Below are 23,829 nucleotides of genomic sequence, written 5' to 3'. Positions count from 1 at the left end.
AAGTTTTGATTTTTTATGCAGCCTGACAATATACATCTTTTAATTGGAGCACTTAATCCACTGATATTTGATACAATTATTGATTTGTTTGGGATTTTCTATAGCTTCACAGTACATTTGCTAATTTGTCAGTTATGATTTTTATATAATTATCCCTCCTCTCTTGTTTTCTTTAGGGTCAATATAATTATTCTTTTAATTTTATTTTCTCTATTGTGTTCAAAGCTGCCCCTCCTTGAACTAGCTAATGTTTTCTGTAGGAATTCAATATACATTCTTTACTTGTCACAGGCTACTTAAAATTAATATTGTACTACTTCATGTAAAATATAAGAATCTTACAGCAATATTTATTCATGTCACCCCCTTTTCATATATTTTTACATCTTTATGTCGTAGATGTATAATACCCATAATATAATGCTATTATTTTTTTTAATGTCTTTTAAAGAAATAAAAAATATCCAAATATTTAAAATGTCTGATGCAAGTCTTGCTATTTTGGGATGTGATTTTCTATTATCATCTCCCTCAGGCTTGAAGAGCTTCCTTTACCATTTATTGAAGTGTAGTTCTGCTAGAAACAAATTCCTTTAGATTTTGTACAAAAATTATTTTTGTTTTATCATGACTTCTGAAGGACATTTTTAATGTGCTATAACATGTTATGCTATCACATGGCTTTTTTTCCTTCTAAACATTTAAAGATGACATCTGTTGTCTTTCTGGTCTCCATTGTTACTGATGAAATGTTAGCCATAATTTTTATTTTCTCATTCCTATATGTGATGTGCCTTTTTTTTCCCTAGCTTCTTGGAAAACTTTAAGTAAACAGCAGTTTGATTATATTGTGTGTGTGTGTGTGTGTGTGTGTGTGTGTGTGTGTGTCCTACTTTGGGTTTACTAATTTCTTGAATTTATAAGGAGATTTTTCTTTATGACATTGTGAAATTTTCTGCCATTATTTCTTTAAATATTATTTCTTTTCCATTCTCTTTTCTATATGTATTTCATATTGTTCCACAACTCATTGAGATTCTCTTCATTTAAAAAAGTGTATGCTTTCTCTCTTTTAATTTTTGACTGTCTTTAAGTTTAATGGATCTTTTTTCTTCAATGCTCAATCTGCTAGTAAGCCCATATAAGAATTTTTCATTTCCATACGGTACTTTTAAGTTTTGGAATTTCTGTTTGGTTCTTTTTACACTTGTAATTTCTGTGTTCAATTTCCCTCTCCATGTATCATTTAGATATTTTCCTTAAATCCATGAACACATTTACAATAGTTTTTTAAACCCTAGTCTATTGATTGTAATATTTTGATCATCTTGAGGTCTGTTTCTATTAACTGCATTTCCTTTAATTAAAGATCACAGTTTTGTTTGATGTGTTGGTTCTCTGCATATCTCATAATTTTAAATTTATTCTGGACATCATGCAGTGTAATCACACCGAGTCTGACGTACTCTCCTCCTTGAAGGAGCACTCTTACTTGCTTCAGCAGCCCGTTACACTAGCAGCAGGCTCTCCATACCCTGCCGGGCATGGTTTTATGCTTTATATAGTAGATATATTTTGTTTGATTACTTAATTCCAGCATGTGACCCTTACTCTAGGGTGTGATGACTCTCACTCTTGAGCGTGGCTTTTTGTGGTACTGTTTGGGTATTCAGTGAGGCCTTTTCAACCCCGCTTCGCCAGAAATCCAATGGCTCTGATAACGGCACAACCTTCATCTATATGTCCACCTCTCAGTCCTTCAGCAGCGTCACTGTGCTGGGCTCCAAAGAGTATCTGTCACTCAGAGCAAGCGTGGCCCAGCTCAGAGCCAATGGCTTGAGATAGAACCACAACAACTCCTTATTCCGCATCATGAAACTCCCCTCTAGGTTACTTGCTCAACAAATTTCAGTCCTGACCTCCAGTACCTGCCTCCTCATATCAGCAAGACCACTGCTCTCCGGGTAGGCTCCAGACCCCTGCTTCACATTCAGAAAGTACCCTTTAGTGTCTTCTCCCAAGGTCACAGTCTTCCACGGCCTGTTGTCCAATGCCTGAAAATATTGCCTCAGTTCTTTTGTCCAGTATTAGAGTTGCTTATGTCTAAAGAGTAAATTCAACACCAGTTACTTCATCTGCTAGAAGCAGAAGTCTACAGGTAATTAAGGGAGGATTTTAAAAACAAATAAACTGAACTTTATTCATGGACATATCCTAAATCCATGTTAATTTATCTTAATCCTTTTTATAAAACAAAAAGTTTTCAAATCCCCTTGTTTTGCATTTCTAACTGGAAAAATAGGTTTATATAAATAAATTTCATCTTAACTTTAAAGATGACTGTATCTTAGGCAGTTTCAGAGAAGAAGATAAACTTTAATACCACACGAGCTATGCTACACAAAGGACAATGATTCATCTTCCTTTTGGATGAGAGGTCTTCTACCACCCACAGCCCACAGCACACAGGAGAGTGTACAATATTGGGCAGTCCAGAGGGTCAAGATTGTGAGTGACTGACATTAGCAGTCACCAATAGATCCTACTTATACCTCTGCACATCCCCCACAAAGCTGCTCAGGTCTAAGTTTACTTACAGAGAAAACCAGGTGCTCTAAAATGCCAACTTTTTTCTGTCCCGTTACAAACCAGTAATTACACAGATTCAGAAAATATCCAAATAAAAAGGTATTTTGTTTATATAATTTTCTATACAATGACCCTTTGACAGGTTCATTAAAAATTTAGTTGACATATTACTTGTTCTTTAATAACAAACTTATACTATATTTAATAATATCTATGCTTGACTTTCAAAAGTAGTTTGTTTTTAAACATTTTCTGAAAAGGGCATTATATACATAATTACAGAAGTGGAAATTCAGTGATCATTAAATTTAAGTACTATTAATAATTAAATTATACAAACCAACAGAAAAAAATATACAAGTAAAAGTTCAAAAGAATAGAACCATATGTAGCAAAAGTATGGAGTATTAGGAAAAATAAAATTCAGAAAAATGAGAATATGTATTTTATTCACCATTGAAAATACAGCATAGAAATACTCATTGAATTCTAAAAAGGGTCAAAATAATTATTTTATTGTGATGACTGACTTACACAAATTGAAAATATGCCACTCAAAAAAAGAAAAGCATTGAAAATTGCCATCCTCATTACTTTAAGCATGATGACTAGTAATTACAAATTCCTAGTCTTTTAATCTTAACCATTCTTAGCACTCTTCTGAATACTGTGTGAAAAAGGCAGATGAATTAATAAATTGGGATTGCCAAGCTAATACCAGAAAAAGTGATTTTAATAGACAAAACTGAAGGTGTAGGTAAATTCAAAATTTATATGGAGCATATGCATATTTTATCTCACATTTCTCATTTTTTTAACTAGTCATTAGGATAGAGCGTAAGGTCACTAGAGCACAATAACTGTTTTTGTCTAGTTTCTCTTCTTAAAGCCAGTGACGCTGCCTTGCAAGGCAGAGCCTTGTCACCACTCCAAACTACTTCTCCCCAGTTTCTAATTTCAACAATAATAATCAGAGAAGTATAATAGGTCTATACTAGTAACCCACGTTGCTCTCAAATGTGAATATTTTTCCTACATTTCCAGCCCACTGGGATTTCTTTAAACCCAAGAAAAGGACACTCTGAGCTTCTACACAGTTAAAGTATAGCTTTAAATAATTTATCTTTCTTCAGCATCTAAAAAGTCATGGCAAATTCAAAGAAAAAAATAAAACAAACAAGATCATAAGTCATTTCCAGTGCTATCACACCAATGGAACCCTCAGAATCATGAAGGAATTAAAATACAACTCTTGGCAACTCAACTCCATGGGATGTAGCGCGTTGAAAAAACATTACATTAATGGCTGAGATAAAGTATAGTTAAAATTCTTAGCTCACACTGCTCTGTACCCCTTAATACTGCAGTCCAGTCTTATTTACATATTTGTTTACACACATCAGCTCTTAGGGACATCCTGATACTTTATCATAGACAACAAAACCAAGCTACTCTCAATTCTCTCCCTGAGTCCATTGCATGTAAAACTTTCCTTCTAAAATCCCCAATTTCTGGACCTGCCACAAATTTGGGGCTTAAAGACAATGGTAAGAACAGGTAAGTTAAACAGTTTTGCAAAAATAAATCCTCATCTGTGACCCTATCTTACCATGATGAATTACGCTGTTAACAGTGTAGGTCACAGTAAATCTTACTCATTCCATATTCCAACCATGGCAGAAACAAATCCACTTAGACTTACAATGTCAGTCTTTGACTCTCTGTATTGTTTCTAACTAAAACTAAAACAGCCTGTAAAAATACTTTGAAAAAGGCTTCCAGTCAAGATGGCGCAGGTAAATGCAGTCCTCATATCCTCTCACAACCACATCAACATTACAACTAAACTACAGGACAACCATCATTCACAACCACATGAAATCTAGCAGAATGGAAGTCCTACAACTAAGGATATAAAGAAGGAGCCACACTGAGCCTGGTAGGAGAGGCAGCAAAACAGAATGGGCTGGTCCCACATACACACGTGGCAGATAAAAATCAGGAGGGATATCTCCGCTGCAGAGGTCCCTCCTAAAGAATGATGGGTTCCAGCCCCATAACAGGACCACCAGCCCAGGGTTCCAGTGCCAGAAAGAGAAGTCCCTATAACCTCTGGCTGTAAAAACCAGTGGGGATTGAGGCTGAGGGAGATGAAGGGCTTCCAGAGTCCCAGGAAGTTCTTCTTAAAGGGCAGACACAGACTTACTCTGACTTACTTGCTCTGAACTCCAGCACTGGGGTAGCAGCTCAAAAGGCACCAGGGACAAACATGGAGGAACTGAACTGTCTGTCATCTAGTGAGAGCTGAAGGGGCACCTTTCTCCAAGACAGAAGTGCTAGCAGAGGCCAATGTTCCTTTTCCGAGTCCTCCTCTTCAGAGCCAGCAGGTGGGCACCGTATCTAAGACTCCATCAAACTGGCTATCACTGATAGCCCTGCCATGGTGATTCCCTGAGACATTGCCCCACACAACTTGCCAGCCATCCAAGCTGTTTCCGGTGGCTTTTGCATACAAATGCCCTGCCTTAGCTCATGTTTCAGACTTTTCTAAAATCTCTCAAACAATCAACACCTGATTTCAGCAAGCCCCATATTTCCTGTCAACTGGCCCCAGGTCCAGCACTAGGAGCAGCTGGCCTTGGTTGCACCTTCGCCTGGCCTGGGCAACTCCAAGCCCAATATAAGGGGCAGTCATCAGCAGATCACTTTGTAGCTCATGCCAAGTAGCCCTAAGTGGACACAGGTGACATCTGACCTTGGCCTGCACTTCTCGGGAGGGCCCAGGGTGAGCACACCTGGTGGATAGCTTCCGATCATGTAGAAGCACCACGACCCAACCACCTCCACAAGCGACACACTCAAAAGGGGTGGACTCAGTGGGCACCAGAGCCCAGTTGAAATAGGTCCTGCTCTGTGGAGTGGACCCCTTCACACCTGATCCTCCACTGTGGTCTCTGCCAGTCTCTGACTGACCTCAGGGTAAATCCCTCCCATTGATACATCAACAGCAATTTAGGCTCAACTACAACAGGGGGTATACACAGCCCACATGGGAGGGGCACAGCTGGAGTGCCCAGCTCAGGTGAACAAGGAGGCTGTGCCACTGGACCCTACAGGACACATACAACATTAGGCCACTCTATTAAGCCTGGGAGATGCAGCAACTCTACCTAATACACAGAAACAAAAGGAGACTGCCAAAAATGAGGAGACACAGAAACACTTCCCAAATGAAAGAGCACAGCAAAACTCAAAAAAAGAACTAAACAAAATGGAGACAAGCAATCTAGATGCAGAGTTCAAAACACTGGCTATAAGATGTGCTATGAACTTAGGGGAAGAGTAGGTGAACTTAGAGAACTTCAACAGTATAATAAAGGACATGGAAACCATAAAAAGAACAGAAATGAATGATACACTAACTGAAAAGAAAAATAATTTATAAGGAATCCACAGTAGAGTAGAGGAAGTTGATAATCAAAACAGCAATTTGGAATATAAGGAAACAAAACATATTCAATCAGAACAGCAAAAAGGAAAACTAATCCAAAAAATGAATATAGTATAAGAAGCCTCTGGGACAATGTCAAGCATACCAACATTCACATTATGGGGGTGCCTAAAGGAAAAGAAAGAAATTGAATAGCTATCTGAAAAAATAATAATGGGAAACTTCCCCAACCTGGTGAAAGAAATATACATACAAATCCAGGGAGCCCAGAAAATCCCAAACAAGATGAACCCAAAGAGGCCCATACCAAAAAACACATCATAATTAACACATAAAATGTTAAAGACAAAAAGAGAATCTTAAAAGCAGCAAGAGAGAAGCAGTTAGCTATCCACAAGGAATCTCTCATGAGACTGTCAGCTGATTCTCAACAGCAACTTTGCTGGCCAAAAGGGAGTGGCAGGAAATATTCAGAGTGATAAAACGCAGCCAAGAATACCTACAACCAACAATACACCCAGCAAAGCTATCATTTAGCACTGACAGAAATAAAAAGAGCTTCCCAGGTAAAAAAAGCTGAAGGAGTTCATCACTACCAAACCAATAATATACTAAATGTTAAAGCATCTTTTTTATGAAGAAAAAAAATCAAAAATATAAACAATAAAATGGCAATAAATACATATCTATCAACAACTGAATCTAAAAAAAACAAAGTAAATTAACAAGCAAAACAGAAACAGACTCATAGATATGAGAACATTCTGATGGTTGCCAGATGGGAGGGATTTGGAGGGATGGATAAATAGGGCAAAAGGGTTAAGAAGTACAAATTGGTAGTTCACAAAATAGTCATGGGGATGTAAAGTACAGCATAGTGAATATAGTCAATAATATTCTAATAACTATGAATGGTGTCAGATGGGTATGGGATTTATCAGAATCATCACTTAAGTTATATAATGTCTCATCAGTGGGGTATATAACTGAAACTAACAGTATATGAACTGTAATTGAAAACTGAAAAATTAAATACTTTGAAAAATATCAGAGAGAACACTCTGAATGTGTTTCATGTTTGATGCTAACAGAATATGTGTCCTTATAAATGACATCTAAAAGTATTAGTTATGTTTTTAATCCCAATTTTTAATTTTTTCACAAATCTTCAGAAGAACAGTGAGAATAAATTACTTCACAAAGCACCCTAAACATCAATGTTGCCACCCATCAATATTGTAATACCAATAGTGCAGTATGTTCTCCAATAAAAATTCGATATTTAGGTTACTAAATAATAGAAAAAATAAAGCGTGAAGCCCTGGCTGGGTGACTCAGTTGGAGCGTGATCCCATACACCAAAAGGGTGCAGGTTTGATCCCTAGTCAAGGCTCATACCTAGACTGTGGGCTTGATGCCTAGTCAGGGCATGTACAGGAGGCAACTAATCAATGTTTCTCTCTCACGGCAATGTTGTTAATGTCTCTCTCTCTCTCCCCGCCCTTCTTTCACTCTCTCCCCTCCCTGACCTCCCTCCCTTCTTCTCTCTCTAAAAAAAAATCAATAAAAACATATCCTAGGATGAGGATTAAAAAAACACATATTCATGTTAATGTAATAAATTATCCACCAATAGAATCGTGACAAATTATTCGGGGAAAATAGAAGAAACTTGTTGATGATTGACCTAAAAACACTTAAGTGTCATTGAACTTTCACTGGGGTTCATTGATTTAGTAATCTATCAAAAAGAAAACAAATGGGTAAGTCTTCCAAGTAAGGGGAAATTCCAAGCAAGAAGTTGATTTCAGTGATTTTTCTCTATGGCTACAATTTTGAATCATATATAAATGAGCCAAAATTTTCAAATATGGAACATAATGAGAAAGTTTTATTGATTCTTTTTTATAACTCAAAAATCAGAGTTATTAAACTTCTGAAAATAATACGATACAGTAAAAAATATTTTCTTTAAATATAATTATTGTACAAGGCAGCAAAGAATGCAGTCTACTTCAACTCTTAAGTGGGACATGTATTACAATTCTCAAGAGTCCCCTTAAAAGACACACTATGTAAAATTAACATTCCATGCTTTGTTCCCCCTTTGAACATGCCTGAAGTTCAATAATATCTATTTAAAACAACCATTTTTATTTTATATGTGGTTATATTTCTAGAAGGATTTGCCATTATTTAATAGGAAGTTATGCATGTGAAGAGAGAAATCTTAATTTTTTAATATGGGAAATATTTAGAATTTCAATAAACAAAAATTTGACAATTTGAACAAATAAAAATAAATTTAAAAGCTGGATTTTAATAAATCTAAACCACTTCAGACATTCTAAACTAGAGATTTTAAGATTCTTCTCAATAGTAGAAACCTCTTCCCCAATAAAGTCTTATTTAGACTTCAGAGTTTTTAAGACGTAGACTCTTGGGTGTTCTGCTGAAAGTGCTCTGAGCCTTCACTTGCTCCTGAATAGGATCACGGGTGGAGGGAGGGCCTTGCTGTGGTTCCCTTGTTGCTCCCTCTGAGGAGCTGAGAGGCACAGGCTCTCTGGCTCCTGAGGACATCTTAGCACATGTGTGACAGGAGCACACTGCTACAATAACACATTTTGTCACGTCCTACCTGTCATTCCTCTACTGAAGAAGGTGAGGTAGATTGTTTTGTCACCAGGAAACTATTTCTTATTGACATTTCTCATTATTTTAAATAGTGCTGATGTTCCATGTGGTATAACCTTCCATTTTGTTCACAGTGATATACATAAATCATTTACTCATGATTATATGGATCAGTTAATTTTACACAAACTGGGTGACACTGGCCACCATCCTTCACACCTTGTTCTGGTATGACTTCCTTTTGGAAGATTCCATGAGTCCCCTGCCCTTGGACTGGGTCAAATGCCCACTCAGGACCCCAGAGTTTACAAGGCTTAGTTCTGCATTATAATTACATTGACATTATCTATTTATCCGACTGCCTCCAGCCAGGAGACTATATCCTCCTCAGGACAAGGATAATTTTTAATTTATCTCACAGACAATCATAAATAAAGAGTGGAAGGTAGCAGAGAAAAATTATTTCAAACATTTTGTTATGTAATGTTAATATTGAAACACAATCCTAGTACTAGCACTAGCCACTCTCTCTCTCTCTCTCTCTCTCTCTCTCTCTCACACACACACACACACACACACACACACACACTGTAACAGTTACTGTGCTTCAGAGATTTACTGTGACTAAACCATGTTGTGCTACCATACAAACCACACCGTGTGCCCAATTCAGTGGGTCTGGCACTGTACAGGGCATGCGATTAGCCCTGAATTCATGAATAAACGAGCAGACAGATGGGTCAATGAATCAATGAATGAAATGGCTGCTGAAATTTAGTTTACAACTATCTAATCAGAATTCCCTGTTGTGATTCCATAGGTGAGGCTCTAAGAAGCCTCACTAATAAACATGCTGGTGCATGTGACTTAATTTTAAGTGGTACAAGTATCACAAATGGAAACAATAATGTCCAAAAATGAATCAGGACTCTGGAAATATACATGCTACTATATAATACAGGGTCCAGCACAAATAATGCCCATTTTTATTAAAAAATCTATTATTACAGAATCATAAGCATGTAATTCTGTAACATAATATTACACACTTAAACACACCATATGACATTTTAGATGAAATGTTCAAATTAAAACTATAAATTATTACACCCATATTATTACCCTACTAACCACACTCAAGCAGGCCTTACTTCTGCCAGACCCTGTGTATTATTAACCTCTCCAACTCACTTTTCTCTACACAAAGTCAGTAGGAGGTAGGTAGACAGGAAAGGCAGACGGAAGGACAAAGAGAGGGAAGAGTGGATGGTGAAAGCGGGGAGAGAGGCAGGAGGGAGAGAAAGAAAGAATGAGTTTCCTCTGAAGTAAAGGAATTAAAACCTGTTGTGTGGGGCATGAAATTTCTTGTGAAATATGTCCCCAGGGTACTATTTATTTTCACAGTGGTCATATATGATAAGTGCAGAAATTACACTATATACTTGATTCCACTGACCTTCAGATACTTAAAATCTCAAGCCAAACAAACTGGGATGGCATCATACAATGTTAAAATTTTGTAACTGTTTTAAGTTTGCTTGTGCCTCCAAATCTGACGCCACCTCATTACAGTTTTGATGCCACATATAAAATGAAAATGTGTACTGGAAAAAATGAAACCAAAGAGTTTCACCAATGTACAGCTTCCCAGAGACTCTAAATTAAAGTGTTAAAAATTTAACTGTGGCCCTGGGTAGGGTGGCTCAGTGGGCTGGCATGTTGTCCCATAAACTGGAAGGTTGCAGGTTCGATTCCCGGTCGGGGCATATGCCTTGGTTGTGGCTTTGGTCCCCAGTCAGGGCATGTAGGGGAGGTAACTGACCGGTTTCTCTCTCTCACATTGATGTTTCCCTCCCTCTCTCCTTCCCTTCCCCTTCTTTAAAATCAGTAGGCATGTCCTCAGGTGAGGATAAAAAAGGAAATTAAGTGTAAATAAAAAGAGAAGGGAACAGGCTCAAAGACATGATTGAAATAGAAAATCTTTTATATCATATTTAAATTGAATTACAGTATTTGAAAGTTAGAATTTTAAAAATAAATAAATGTCAAATATGTTTACTTTGCAAGCGGCACGTACCTAGTGAGTGTCTATAAATGTTTACTGAAAGCTGCATGGCTCGCCTCTCTGCTTCCAGTGGTGGCTGTGTAATGGTTAATTTTATGTGTCAACTTGACTGGGCCATGGGACACCCCAATAGTTGATAAAATATTATTTCTAATGTTTACAATATGCCTGTGAGGGTGTCTCTGGGAAGAGATTAGCATTTGGACCCGTAGACTGATCACCTGTAGGAATGCTGGTGGTATCATCCATTCTTCTGATGACCTGAACAGGACAGAAGCGCAGAGGAAGGGAGAATTTGCTCTCTCTGTTTGAGCTGGGGCATCTGTCTTCTGCTGCCCTTGTACATCAGCCCTCCTGGTTCACGGACCCTTAGACCCGGGCTGAATTACACCGCCAGCCCTCCTGGTTCTCCAGCTTGCCGACAGCAGATGGTGGAACTTCTCAGTCTCCGTTATCACGTAAGCCAATTCCTATAATAAATCTCCTGATACATACCATATTTTGCCATGTATGATGCACACCCACATTTTTGTGTGCATTATACACAGGATTATTATGCCCATTATTGTACCCATGGCATGTAATCATTATACCCATGTATAATGTGCGTCCTTATTTTTCCCTCAGAAATGTGGGCAAAAAAGTGCACATTATATGTGGCAAAATTCTGTTCCTCTGCAGAACACTGGTTAATAGAGGCTGTATCTATCCTTTTAGACAGAAGTAGCCCCAACCTAGTTTGTTCCTCAAATCTTTGTAGAAATCATTTCAAAAATCTTCTTCCATAAACTTCACAACACATCTTGTCCAGACAACATGCTTATGGAATTTGATCACGCCTGCCATTTTGCAGAAAGGGATGATAATACAGAAGCCATTGCCTGCGTTTAGTATAGAGAGAAAAGAAAATGAAGTAGTGGAAAGAAACATGCATCTACTCTCAAGGTCCAGGTAGTAATTTCAAACAATGATTTGAGAAATAGACAGTTAAGAACTGATGACTGATACACCTAAATTAACATCAAACTCATTTTCTGTAATGGTCCCTTTTATGCACCTGTTCCACCCACCATGTGCTGTCATTTGGTCCAGGTTTCTAATGTCCCTTTTCTCCTAAGTTAAGGAAGTGGCCATGTTGGGAATGTTGCATGGCTCCTTTCTCAGCCATATGGGTGGAAAAGGCCAGATCATAAAACACACTGCTCCAGGTGGCCTTTGAGAGTCTCCATAAGAGTGCCACGCTCACAAAAATACAACTGCAGAGATAGTTCATGACGTGACACAGGCGGACTGCAGTGGTTACAAGAGCAGCAGAACAGGCACTTTCATTCTGCAGTTTTACAGTCACAATGGACAGCTGACCAGACTGAGATGCAGCTGGGGTTTGCAGGGTGAGGGTGCTCTAAAATGAAATTAGTCTCTAAACATCACTATCTGCATCTTTTTCAGTAGAATGAGACTGATGTGGGCAGCACAAGTAACAGATGTAGCTAAACTTCGTGCTAAATTAACACCAATTGCATCTTAATATAGGGTAGGTGCACTCCAATAATATGGGATAGAATCATGAGTTAGCAGTTCTCAGACCTTGGGAACCACCAACAAAGCTTGGCAACCCACTGAATAAGGAGTCATGAGGAACCACTTTTGTAAGGTGTCCAAGTTTTTTGAGTAAGCCACCTTAATATATTGTTGTTTTTAATTCTTTCCTAAATGTGTGATTTAAAGTTTTACCAACTGAAGAGCTCAAAATGATGATACATGGACTCTCCTGACTCAGTCGATACTGGCTCAGTAACGTGGGCGGCCCGAACACGCTGAGCAGGGCAGGGATTGTTGGAATACAGAAGCAAGAAGGGCGTTGGGGGAGGATACTTTCCCTTCCACGTTCTGAGACAGTTCCTGTGATATTAACAATCCACCATTAAAGCTAACTAATCTGAATCCCTTCATTTTTCCTTCTGAACTATTTCCAAATTAACATTCCCTTTACATTTGATTGTACAGTTCACAAAATACATCACTAAGAGAAAGATGAAACTATCACATTCCTTTGTTTAAATGTATCTGATCAATGCTGACAAGAGTGGATTATTACATATCATGCTTCTATTTCTGCATTCCAATATCACTGCTTAAAGAACATGACATTGATGATTCATCTTTTGTCTGTGGTTTATTACTGCTCAAATCTTTTATCTCCAGGACTTTTTCCTGCAAATTGTTATCATTGCACATTATGTAGTTTATACAGGAATCAGTAGTTTAATCCTGCCAAAAACATTGTTCCCACTACACTTGATTGTAATAAGAGAAAATAACTCAATATTATCAGGAGCTCCCAGAAATGTCTGATGATCTTATTTCTTAGGCTTATAGATGACACTTATAAAATTTGCTATGATTTCCTGCACCATCTTTTTTCATACACATGGAGTTCAATCTGGACAACCTATTTCTAATGGCATCTGACTTTCTGCTGCTATGTTGGTTTAAGTTATATCACATGAAATGTTTCTCTTATAGCACTCATCACGCCTTCTAGTTGTGAGTCCCTCCATGGAGTCAGCTCCAGTACTCAGTTTGGAGAAAATAAGAGCTACACAGCAGCTAACCATCCATCAGCATCACTCTATGGTTCTCTATCACTTTCCTTCATTTTGGGTTACAAAAAGCACATAGCCATTGCAGGTGACACTTGACCCAAACCTAAATTTCAGATTACCTCTTAATTAAATATAATGTTAAGACAAATATTGGCTACAGAACTGTATTTTTATTTATAAATCTTTAAGTACCATTGTCCTAAGGGTATTTTAAATCTTTCATAGGTAGAATGGCAATTAATCAACATTTCAAAATCCAATTAAATTCTATAATGACTAAAAGTATAAGAAATATATACTTTAGAGGTCTTTAAATATAATTACCTCTTCATCTTTGGTATAGTCATCTAAAATATGAAAATATTATTTCCTCAACATAACAGGACAAAAATAAAGCATCTTCAATTAGAATGCATGCTTATTTTTTCAACTATCAAACCAGTGTTTCACCAATAAGAAAAAATATACTACAAAATCAACAGTCTGTACTTTGTGTTGTCTTGAAAGAAAATCGAGCCATTACTTACGTCTCCAGTCAAACTCCTCAGAACCTCTGCCCTCCAACAAAAGTATCATCAGTAGTGAAGGAGTTAAAAAGTACGTATAAAGACAATTTTGGACTAGTCACAAAAACATGTTAATAATAGATGACCAAGGCTCCTCTGTGTGGTGTAGTCTGAGAAACGTTACAAAACGTTGTATCCTCCCTGTGAAATGCTTCCAGAGAACCGCGTGTGAAGGACAGAGCCCTGAGGATGACGCCATCTGTGTACATCCCACCCCAACTCCCCTTTAGAAGAAAAGACTGCTAGGGGGTCTTTGCAGGCTTCCTGATGGCTCGGAGGCCTAATGCTGTCCTCTAATTGGCCCTGAATTCAGAACACTCAGTCAATGGTATGGCTACCACATTCAGATCTTTTTTTTTAAAGATTTTATTTATTTTTAGAGAGAGGGGATAAGAGGGAGAGAGAGAGGGAGGGAAACATCAATGGGTGGTTGCCTCTCATGCATCCCCTGCTGGGGACTTGGCCCACAACCCAGGCATGTGCCCTGACTGGGAATGGAACCTGAGACCCTTTGCTTCGAAGTCCGGTGCTCAATCCACTGAACCACATCAGCCAAGGCCACATTCAGATCTTTAACAATCATACACTCCAAGGCCAACGTAGAGTTTCCCATTAGACAGCAAAAAGAATTTGGGGTTTAAACTTTTATGGAGAGAGAGGATAATGTGAGAGGTCCCGATGGTATTAGATTATATCTGGACAGTGAAAGTGTTGTCAGGAGTGGTTCATCCGTTGCAGAAAATAGAGCATGCAATAATTGCAGAGTATTTGGTCTGCATAACGCTTGCATTTCGTTCTTTTGTTTCAGGGTAAACTGGGGTGCCTCCAGAGGGACTCTAAAAATAGATATCAGTCATGAGGAAAGCTATCTTCTCCTAACCGAAATGGAAGGAGAAAGAGCTGTTTCAAGAGTTACAATATCTCTTATTAGTCAAGTCACCCGGATCATAATTTTAAAATTACATTTTATGTAGAGGAATTGCTTGCTTAAATAATTACTCTTTCCAAATAGTTTGGCCTCAACCCAAAGGGGGAAAAAAAACAACTCTCTCTTTTAATCTAGTCATAAGGTAGCACACACAAAATTCTGTTATGTACATTTCTGCACTTCTGAGGGCTTAAGTCACATCATAACATATGATTTCAACATACTGCTTAATTTTCCACATTTCAGTTTTCTCATCTGTAAATGGGAATATATTAACATCTGCCTCATAGAGATGTGATAAAAATGAAACAAGGGAACCAAGAGGATATAGGATTTTATTGCATATTGTAACAAGGATTACACTTTAAAATTCAGAAAATATATTTCATGAGCCAAATATCTTTTAGTGTGTTCTAAAGTAAATCACCTTCTCATAGCTTCCTTAAAGATTGAATATTTAGTATTTCAATGCAGGGACAATGGAAAAGTGCATTGTGGAAGCCTGGAAGAACTAGCCGTGGTGTAGGAAAGGTGTTCCGATCTATTTCCCATTGATTACTTGACATCCCTGTGGAAGGAGCTAATTAGGACCAATAATGCAGACAGGTGGCGGAGCGGGGCAGGAGGGAGTCCTCTCCCATTCATGGGGATCAATCAACACCCATTAGGCAGAAATGACTTTCCCTTATAGTGAGGGATTCTAGAGTCTCATCCATCACCTAGAAGTGAAACCTGTCAATTCTGGACCATTTAGTCACAAATCAGTTATTACCTACTATGTTTAGGGAGATCCTAAAGCTACTAAATAAAAGGAGGTAATGTGGGAATATTCAATATAAAAACCAGGGCCTCGCTAGTAAATGTTTAATAACTGGCTCTGAGGGGTGGGAGAAGGGCCTGATTTGGGGTGCCTGTGTATTTTCATGATGTAAATGCCTCCACTCTAAAAGAGTTTAAGCTACTAATGTAACATCACAAGATGGAGAGTTGGAAAGAGATGCTCTATAGTACAGTTATATACAATTTCTACCATACAGATACAATAGATATAAAATAACCCTTGGAACACAGACGAAGTACTAAACAAGGAAGTAAAAATAATTAGGAAGGGTTGCACTTTGGATATTTATTACCTTTGTTTTTAATTTAAAAAGTATATAATTAATGTTTAATACAAGCTGTGTTTAACAATTGGCTCATAGAATTTCTGGAAGTGTAACAGTGAAGTCTCCCCAGATGGTACGAGCGGGCTCCAGTACATCACTGCCTCCATCTGCTACTCATCATCCAGATGAAAGGCAAAGGCATAGAAGGTAGGATACAAATCAAAGCACAAGAAATTCTATTTAAACATGAGGGACTTTACTAACAGTGAAAATTTCCACTCTCAGATATATTTAAGAATCAATAGGAGTGTCTTTTGTATTGAAAATTCACATAGTCACACCATGGCTCTAAAGAGGGGTCTAGATAATTTCTTGGGGACACCCCAAATCCCAGCTCTGTTACCTTTCATAAAATATAATTTGAAAGTGCTCCCTTATCAAGGATTTATATTTAAATACAAATTGATAAGGAATTGCCATCAATGATAATTTTATATTTCCCATTACTTTCATTATGATCAGTTAGCAGGATAGGAAACACAATTGGAGCATAGAGCATTTCTTTGTCCCGTAACTAACTGAGTGAACCCGTCAACTTCTACAGCCTGGGGCTTCCCACACGCAAGCACTTACTATACTACATATTAATCAATACCAAATTATAACCATGTTTCAAATTACTGGAATAGAGAGAAACTGTCAGAAATATATTTATGACTTATCATCACATCCACTGAGCTCATCTCTCTTACGAGAACGTGATAGCTAAAATTCTGTTCCAATACCTTGCTAATAAAGGAACAGGACGTCGTTATGAAATCATTCATAATGCAAATACCTGTGGAGGGAATGGAGAAAAGGAATTCAAACATTTAATTCTACTTAATAATTCAGGAATACAATTAATCAGGAAAAGCATTCTAAAGAGTGTTTCTCCATGCACAAAAGACCAAAAAACGTAGGAAAAAGGAATAAAATCATTAACACTGTCAGGATCTTGCCCCGGGCTTCTCTTACCAATGGACCATCTAACTTTTACAAGCAGAGCCCTTGCAGTACCTCCAACACCTACTGCCCGCGAGCCTTCACCCTCGTCTCCCTTTCTCAATAGACCCATGTTTCTCTTCCACATCAAGGAACTGGCGATTCTCTGGCCAAAGCAAAGAGAATAGCAGCCAACTAGTTCAAGTGTTTCACGTTCCCAAATTTATGTCATTGAGTAAGACTCGATGCTTTCGCCAGAATTTTTTTACTCTACCCATCTTAAAATACCTGTTCTCCAATATTTTACCGAGCCCTAAGATAAGAATTTTCCTTTATAGAGCACTTAGGGCTATCTCCCATTTTATCTTAGTATCTTTGAAAAATACATCAAATTAAAACTGTAAATTGGATAGTTTGTGTTATGTGTTATTATTGGCTTGCACTCCCATTAATTGGCATTTTGAATACTAATCATGGATAAAATCTTATCTTTTAGTCTAATGTTTTATTTTGTTGTAAACTCATGACAAATTATACATATTAACACCAATTAGTGTTGATGGGTGTTAAAAGCATGAATTTTGATTCGCCTTAGAAAGCAGGTCCACTTTTACTCTATCAATTATTTGCCAAATAGTCTCCCTAAAACTGACATTCAAAAATCTGAACCCTGTTGTTTTTAGTACTGTTCTCATCTGTCTTTACACCATCTCTTGAGGTGACCTCATCCAGGGCTGTAAATACCAATATTGCTCATGATTCCCGATTCGGAATATTTAGTTCAGTTGTCCTCTGAGTTCCAAACTCATGTATCTGACAGCTGCTTGGCCTCATATATCAGAATCTTAAAGTGTCTAAAACAGAACTTTATGTCTCCAAACAAATATTCCTGCTCCACCTACATACCCACTATACCCAATTTTCCCACTTTCAATAAAAAACACCACAATCACATTTTCTTATGCAACACGTGTAGGTCAACTCCTGAGACAGCGTAGGATTTCTGTCTCGAGTTTATCCTTTCCCGTCAGATGATAGCATGACTCTGCTTAAAATGCTCCAATGGTTTCACTTTGTTCTCCGAACAATATCCGGTGTCGCTGCAAATGTCCAAAGCCATCCCATTGCATGTCCTCTCTCTCTCTCTGACCACACCCTAGCCACCGTAGACTCTTGTCACATCTAGAACATTCCCAAGTCCTTCAAAACTAGAAGCTTTGCACATTTAGCTTCGCTTGCTTAGACTGGCTGCCCAATCTTTTGCATGCTGACTCCTTTCAGACTAAGCTTCCAATTTCTGCGAAGTCTTCCTGACCACCCCATCTACAAAGATCCCTCACAAGTTTTTTAAATGTGTTATACTTTCATCTCCTTAGTGGCACTTAACAGTATTTGTAATTAGAGAATCTTTTTTTACGTATTTATTGACGGCCCTTCTACCCTAAGGTATAAACTGCATAAGAGCAGGTCTGCATCTGAGTAGTTCACACCCGTATACCCAGTGCTCAGGGGCTCTATGAATATTTGATGAATCTTGTTTTTTATTCCAAGTACAGGAATCACAGAACACAGTAAAGAGAGTACCGACTCAAGATTTCAGCGTCCATCATATTATAACTGAAGTCTCATTATTAGCCAGGATTTTAATTTCCCTAACCTTTTTTAAGTATTATGAGATGAACCAGAGCATTTAAATACAATAGAAAAAGAATGAAAACTAAATGACTAAGAACTATGTTGCATAGGAGAAGGGTAAGAGCTATTAAAATTAAAAACATGCTAAAGCAAAAATATCAACAATGTATCTCCATAGTACAAGAAATGCATTTCGGTATTCACTGCCAAAAAGCTACGTCAGGTGAGCGGTACATTTCATAAAATTTGGTTTGAAAACATGTCACCACAACTACACCACCATCATCGCCACACCTCCCAGCCCAGGTGGTCACAAGATGGTTTGAATATGGAGAGAAAGTTAAGTCAACTGGATTTTTACTATGAGAAAAAAAAAACAACCTGTACTAGTTTGCTTGAATGTGAGAGTATGTTCTCTCAAATAAAAACACAGAGCCCATCAACAAGTGCTAAAAGCTGCTTGTTTTCTCTAACTCCTTTAAAGGTCTCTGTCACTATAGAATGTAAAATGAAAGTTTTTAATTTTGTTTCACTGATTTTTCATTTTAATAGGAATATGGCTGTCACTTTTCCATGAAGTGATGCAAGATGAAATAAAGCTCCCTGAGAAAAACAATACCCAGGGGACAAATTTTTGTTGAATGTGTCCTAGAGTCTGACCTGTGTGATGTCAAGGAGACGCATAAAGCCCTGTGGGAACAATCTCTGATGACTTTAGTTCAATACTTCACCTAGGCCACTTTAAGAAAATGGCTCTGAAATGACACTGGAGTAAATTTTAGACCTTAAAAACATGCAAGTAAGACTACTTTAAATGTGGCAACTAAAACTAATTTACTAAAAGCATATGATCCAGTACTGCTTTTTATTTCTAGATTACACCTATATGATAACTGAATACATATTATTCAAAAACAAATAAAACCAAAAGTATCCTTCCAAAAATACATTTAAAAGTCCCTGGATGACCTGGTGAATCTGTTACACAGCGGTGAAAGGCTTTTCAAAAAGATTGGCTTTGCACAGTTTTTTTTATGGTCATGCATTCATGTTTTTCACTTTTCCTTTACACTCATCTAGCAGAATTAAGAACGCAAATTACGAACGCGAATGGAAAGTCTGGGGGAAACACACACATTTGCCAAGGGGTAGAAGCACGGAGAAAGCGTAGTGATGAGAGACGGCCAGAGCAGTGGAATAAGGAATGTGGAAAAAAGACTCAGATTGCAAACCAAAGCTCATCCAAATACACTCCCCTAAAAACGGTCAATTCTCTCCAATTATATTCACCAATCTAATGTTTCACTCTGGGGGGTGGTTTGGGTAAAATGTGAACGAGATAATAAAAACCTTGATTTGTTTCTTTAACTTTGAGAAGGAACTAATATGTCATCTTTTAATGACTTGCACAGTCATGTCTTGTCATTAGCATGTGTTCTCTTCAGCAAATGTGTTCTGGGAGTTCCGTTCCTCTCTCAACACCCACACTTATTTACTGTTTCCTAACCTCCTTCTTCCAATAGTTTGTGGGAGCAGGAAAAAACACAGAAGGGGAAAAAAGACAGCTGGTTTCAACAGAAAGAACACTAGATCTGGGAGCCTTACCCTGTGGTAAGCTGGCTCAAGGAGTTGGTTAAATTGGTAGAAATTTGTAAGCCAGTTGATAAACACATCCATTATTAAAAATTAAATATTATGAACTTAAATATAAGTAGATCATACTAAAAACAGAGATACTAAATATTTAAAACATATCCTTCCCTAATTATTTCATTGTGTTTTTTTTACTTTATGCTTTTGAGGTTATTTATGCCTATTTTATCTATATGATGGAAATATTATGTAATTATATAATGGTGTACCTCAGCTCAACCAACGTGGGAGTATTTACACCAAAGAAATTGGCAAAGGCTAAAAATCAAGGTGTTAACCTTGTTTTATTGATAGTCTAGAGTTAAGAAAGCAATGGAGAATTTTCTTTCTAATAATGCATATTAAGCCTAAATGTATCATGCCACTATTGTCAATAGCACACACACGAAAAAATGAGTAAATAATTTTCCAGTATTTGTAAACGTACTCAATTCAGCAAAGAATCTGCTCAGGTATGGGAGAAGGTCATCAGGAGGACATGACCTCTAGCTGACCCCTGAGCAGCACCAGGACAATCAGAGGCTCCCCACCCTCTCCTGTCCTTGGGACGTACATTCTGCCACTGTTTTCACAGTAGAAGCCATTTCAAGGACAAAGCCTTGAGAGAGCAATGTGTTGTTGAGACCATCTGGATGCTATATGTGACTGAACCCCATTAAGGCCTCTCTATATAAACTTTAAAGATCTGGCAGGGGAAGGGAGGTGCAGGAATCAACTCACATTGCAGCCGCCCAACACAAGCTTCTATGGAAGTTCCCTTGCTTACTGAACCTGCCACCGTCACTCTGAGTGGACTGCCTCTTTCTTCAGTGTCACCTGGTCCTCTGTGAAGAGGGCCAGTTTCAAATTTCACCAGAAGTTTCCCCTGTTGCAAACCATCACTATGTCATTGATAGAGTGAAGTTTCCGTGTTGGCTTCCTTGTTACTCCTCAGAGTAAATAAACATATTCACCAGCATTCATGTCAGAACTAGAGAACCAAGAGTTCATCAAATGCAACAAAATGATTCTGCCAGCATTAACTGTATATATAGAATTTATGATTAAGAACATTACATATTTTATCATTATTATTTGTCAAAGGAGTGCTACACATCCTATGCATTATATAGTAATGGAATATACACATACATGTTTTGTTTTCTATCCAATTATGGTTTACTGTCTCTACCATACAAAAACTATTGATTTGGAAAAGTTTTTAACTATGAGTATCACCTTCCCCATCTGCCAACTAGTAAAATGGGAGCCTTCCTCAGATGATAATTTTAGCAATAAAATAAAAGTGTTTATGGAAAAACCTTATATGGGTTGCAAATGTTAACTATTATCATAAATTCAGCAAGTATGTTTCACCTCCTAATATGAGCTCTCCTAAGGACTTGTAGGGTTTGAAAAGATGAATAATGCTTGATCCTTATCCTCAGGTTACTTACAGACTAGTGATGAGAGATATGTGTATATAACAAAATAATTTAAGGGGGTCGAGTGTGTTCTAACAGAGGAAAAAACAAAGTGCTACGCGATTTAAGAAAAAGATGTGATTGATTTTGCCTGGAGCACCAGGGAAGATTTCATAGATAAAGTGGAATTGTGAGATAAGCTTTGAAGAGTAAGATACATTTGTAGCAACTGAGAAGGTATATGTGGAAAGTAGGGGCATTTCAGGATGAGAGATGAAATACTAAACATAGTATCATCACAAATATTACATCAACTAAGGATATCATGATTGGATTGATCAATCTCCTATATCAAAAACCCTTACCATCCATGCAAAATGGAAAGAATTGTTATTATAGATTATACAATCCACTGTGTCTATCTACAGTCTTGCATATTTAAAGGTTGATTAAACAATCAGGTTTTACAACTTATAAGCCATGTCAATTTCTAATAACTAAAGTACAAATTATTCTCTGGGCTTTATTTTTTTTTCTTAAAAAGATGTCAAGTGAATTTTAACATTATTTGTCAAGAAAACGCTATAAAACATGTCCTATCTAACATGACAGATGAACTGTCCCTTGGATTTAAAGAAAAGTAGCCACTGATTTCAAATCTATAAATACATAAATTATGCACTTATTAAGTGAACAGTGAAGAGCACATCTAATTGGAGGTTTTTATGGGAGAGTGGAACACTGAGGCAAGGGAAAGGTGAAACCTTTTACAACATCCATGGGAACAAGGACTAACTATTAAAAGAAGAGCATAATTTTAACCCTCAGTTAATGAGTCTCGAAACGGTTGACATTACTCGTTAAAGTTCACTGAAAAGCGTTTTCCTCTTGCTAGTCAAAATATGCTAGTTAATGTTTGTGACTTTAAAAAACAAACACTTTGAAGAAAGCTTGGCAGAGGATCTACACGGTCTGTCTTGCGTTTAATAAAAGGAAAATGTCTATTAATCTCTCACACACAAAAGTCTGACACAAAAGGTCTGTGGCCTTGACCTAAAGTGACAACGCAACAGACCCCAGGGCCAGTCTAGGTCCCACTAGGACGTACGTTAAGAAAAGCGTTCGCTCCTCACTGAAAGCCCTTTTACTCTCCACGAGCCACCGCGCATCCCCAGAGCCTTTCGGTCTGTTCTCTCCCTAGTGACAGTTGTCAGTCTGCCGCTTGTCTGAACATGCATTTCAACAAAATCTAATGCGAAATTGTAAAGGCAGGAGTTAGAATACTTTGTTTAAAAACGCACAGCCAGACCTCGTTCTTGGAGATCAAAGAGTCCTCAAAAACCATTTCCAACCTGGTAAAGGTAAGAACCACATCACTCTGAACTAAGAGTTGAAGCTGTTCCTGTGTCGTCAGACCCTGGACATTCCCAGGCCCCTTCCCATTAAACAACGCTACTGGGAATATCCGAAAAAGAAAGAGCCCACTAGTCCTCGTGAAACTTCAGCCGGGAGCGGCGGGCACTAACGCCAGTTTTACAACCCAGGAGCAGGAAAACCGCTCATCCTCTGGCCCCTTGGCAGCAGCCACAGGACCTCGTGGCGACACCCGGCGGGAGCGCGATGAACCCCAGCGCTCGAGACCGAAAGGGCACCCGCGCCCTCCCTCAGGGCAGGCGTGACCCGGCGAGTCCCGCGCAGGGAGGGCAGTGCGAGTCCGGGCGGCGGGGAGGCTGGGAGCCCGTGGGAGCGCCAGGCTCGCCCGCCGGCCCGGCTCCCGGGGAGGCGGCTCCGCGGAAGGAGTCGGGGAGGCCGGTCCCAGGGCCGGGCGGTTAGGGTTTAGGGCTCTCGGGGCACTCACCAGCTGCAACGCGCAGAGGCCGATGAGCGAGCAGCGCCCGGTGCAGCAGCCCATGGTGCCGGCGGCGTCCGAGCGGCGCGCGCGGCCAGAGATCCGCGTCTTCCGGCGCCGCCGACTCCCGAGCAGCCCCCGCCCGGGGCTCGCCGGCCCGGCCCAGGCTCGCCCTCCCCGCGGACGCCGCTTGCCGCGCTTGGGTCTGGGCTCGCTCGCTGCCTTTGTTAGTTTCCCGGGCGGACAGAGGTCAGTACGGCGCGCACACCACGAGCGTCTGGCGGAGGTCCCTGCCTCCCACAGTGCGGGTCCGCTTCTTGGGGAGGGGGAGCCGGGCGGGCTTGGGGTGGGGGACGGAAG

At 38.8% G+C, this 23,829-nt stretch overlaps 1 protein-coding gene across 1 annotated transcript in view; it reads right to left on the bottom strand.

The window, feature by feature from the left end:
- The window catches only part of NKAIN3 (sodium/potassium transporting ATPase interacting 3), a 527,170-nt gene extending 503,600 nt beyond the window's left edge, over positions 1 to 23,570 (bottom strand). The window contains 1 exon segment of the mRNA XM_054590189.1: positions 23,479 to 23,570. Coding sequence (XP_054446164.1) covers positions 23,479 to 23,532 — 54 coding nt within the window. The 5' untranslated portion in view covers positions 23,533 to 23,570.
- Between the last annotated feature and the right edge of the window lie 259 nt (positions 23,571 to 23,829).

The sequence above is a fragment of the Pteronotus mesoamericanus genome, unplaced genomic scaffold (genome assembly GCF_021234165.1).
Source record: "Pteronotus mesoamericanus isolate MK-2021 breed Mesoamerican mustached bat unplaced genomic scaffold, CSHL_Meso_final scaffold_174, whole genome shotgun sequence".
Classification (NCBI taxonomy): Eukaryota; Metazoa; Chordata; class Mammalia; order Chiroptera; family Mormoopidae; genus Pteronotus; species Pteronotus mesoamericanus.
The sequence above is the reverse complement of the archived record's forward strand: the minus strand, read 5'-3'. Positions and strand labels throughout refer to the sequence as shown.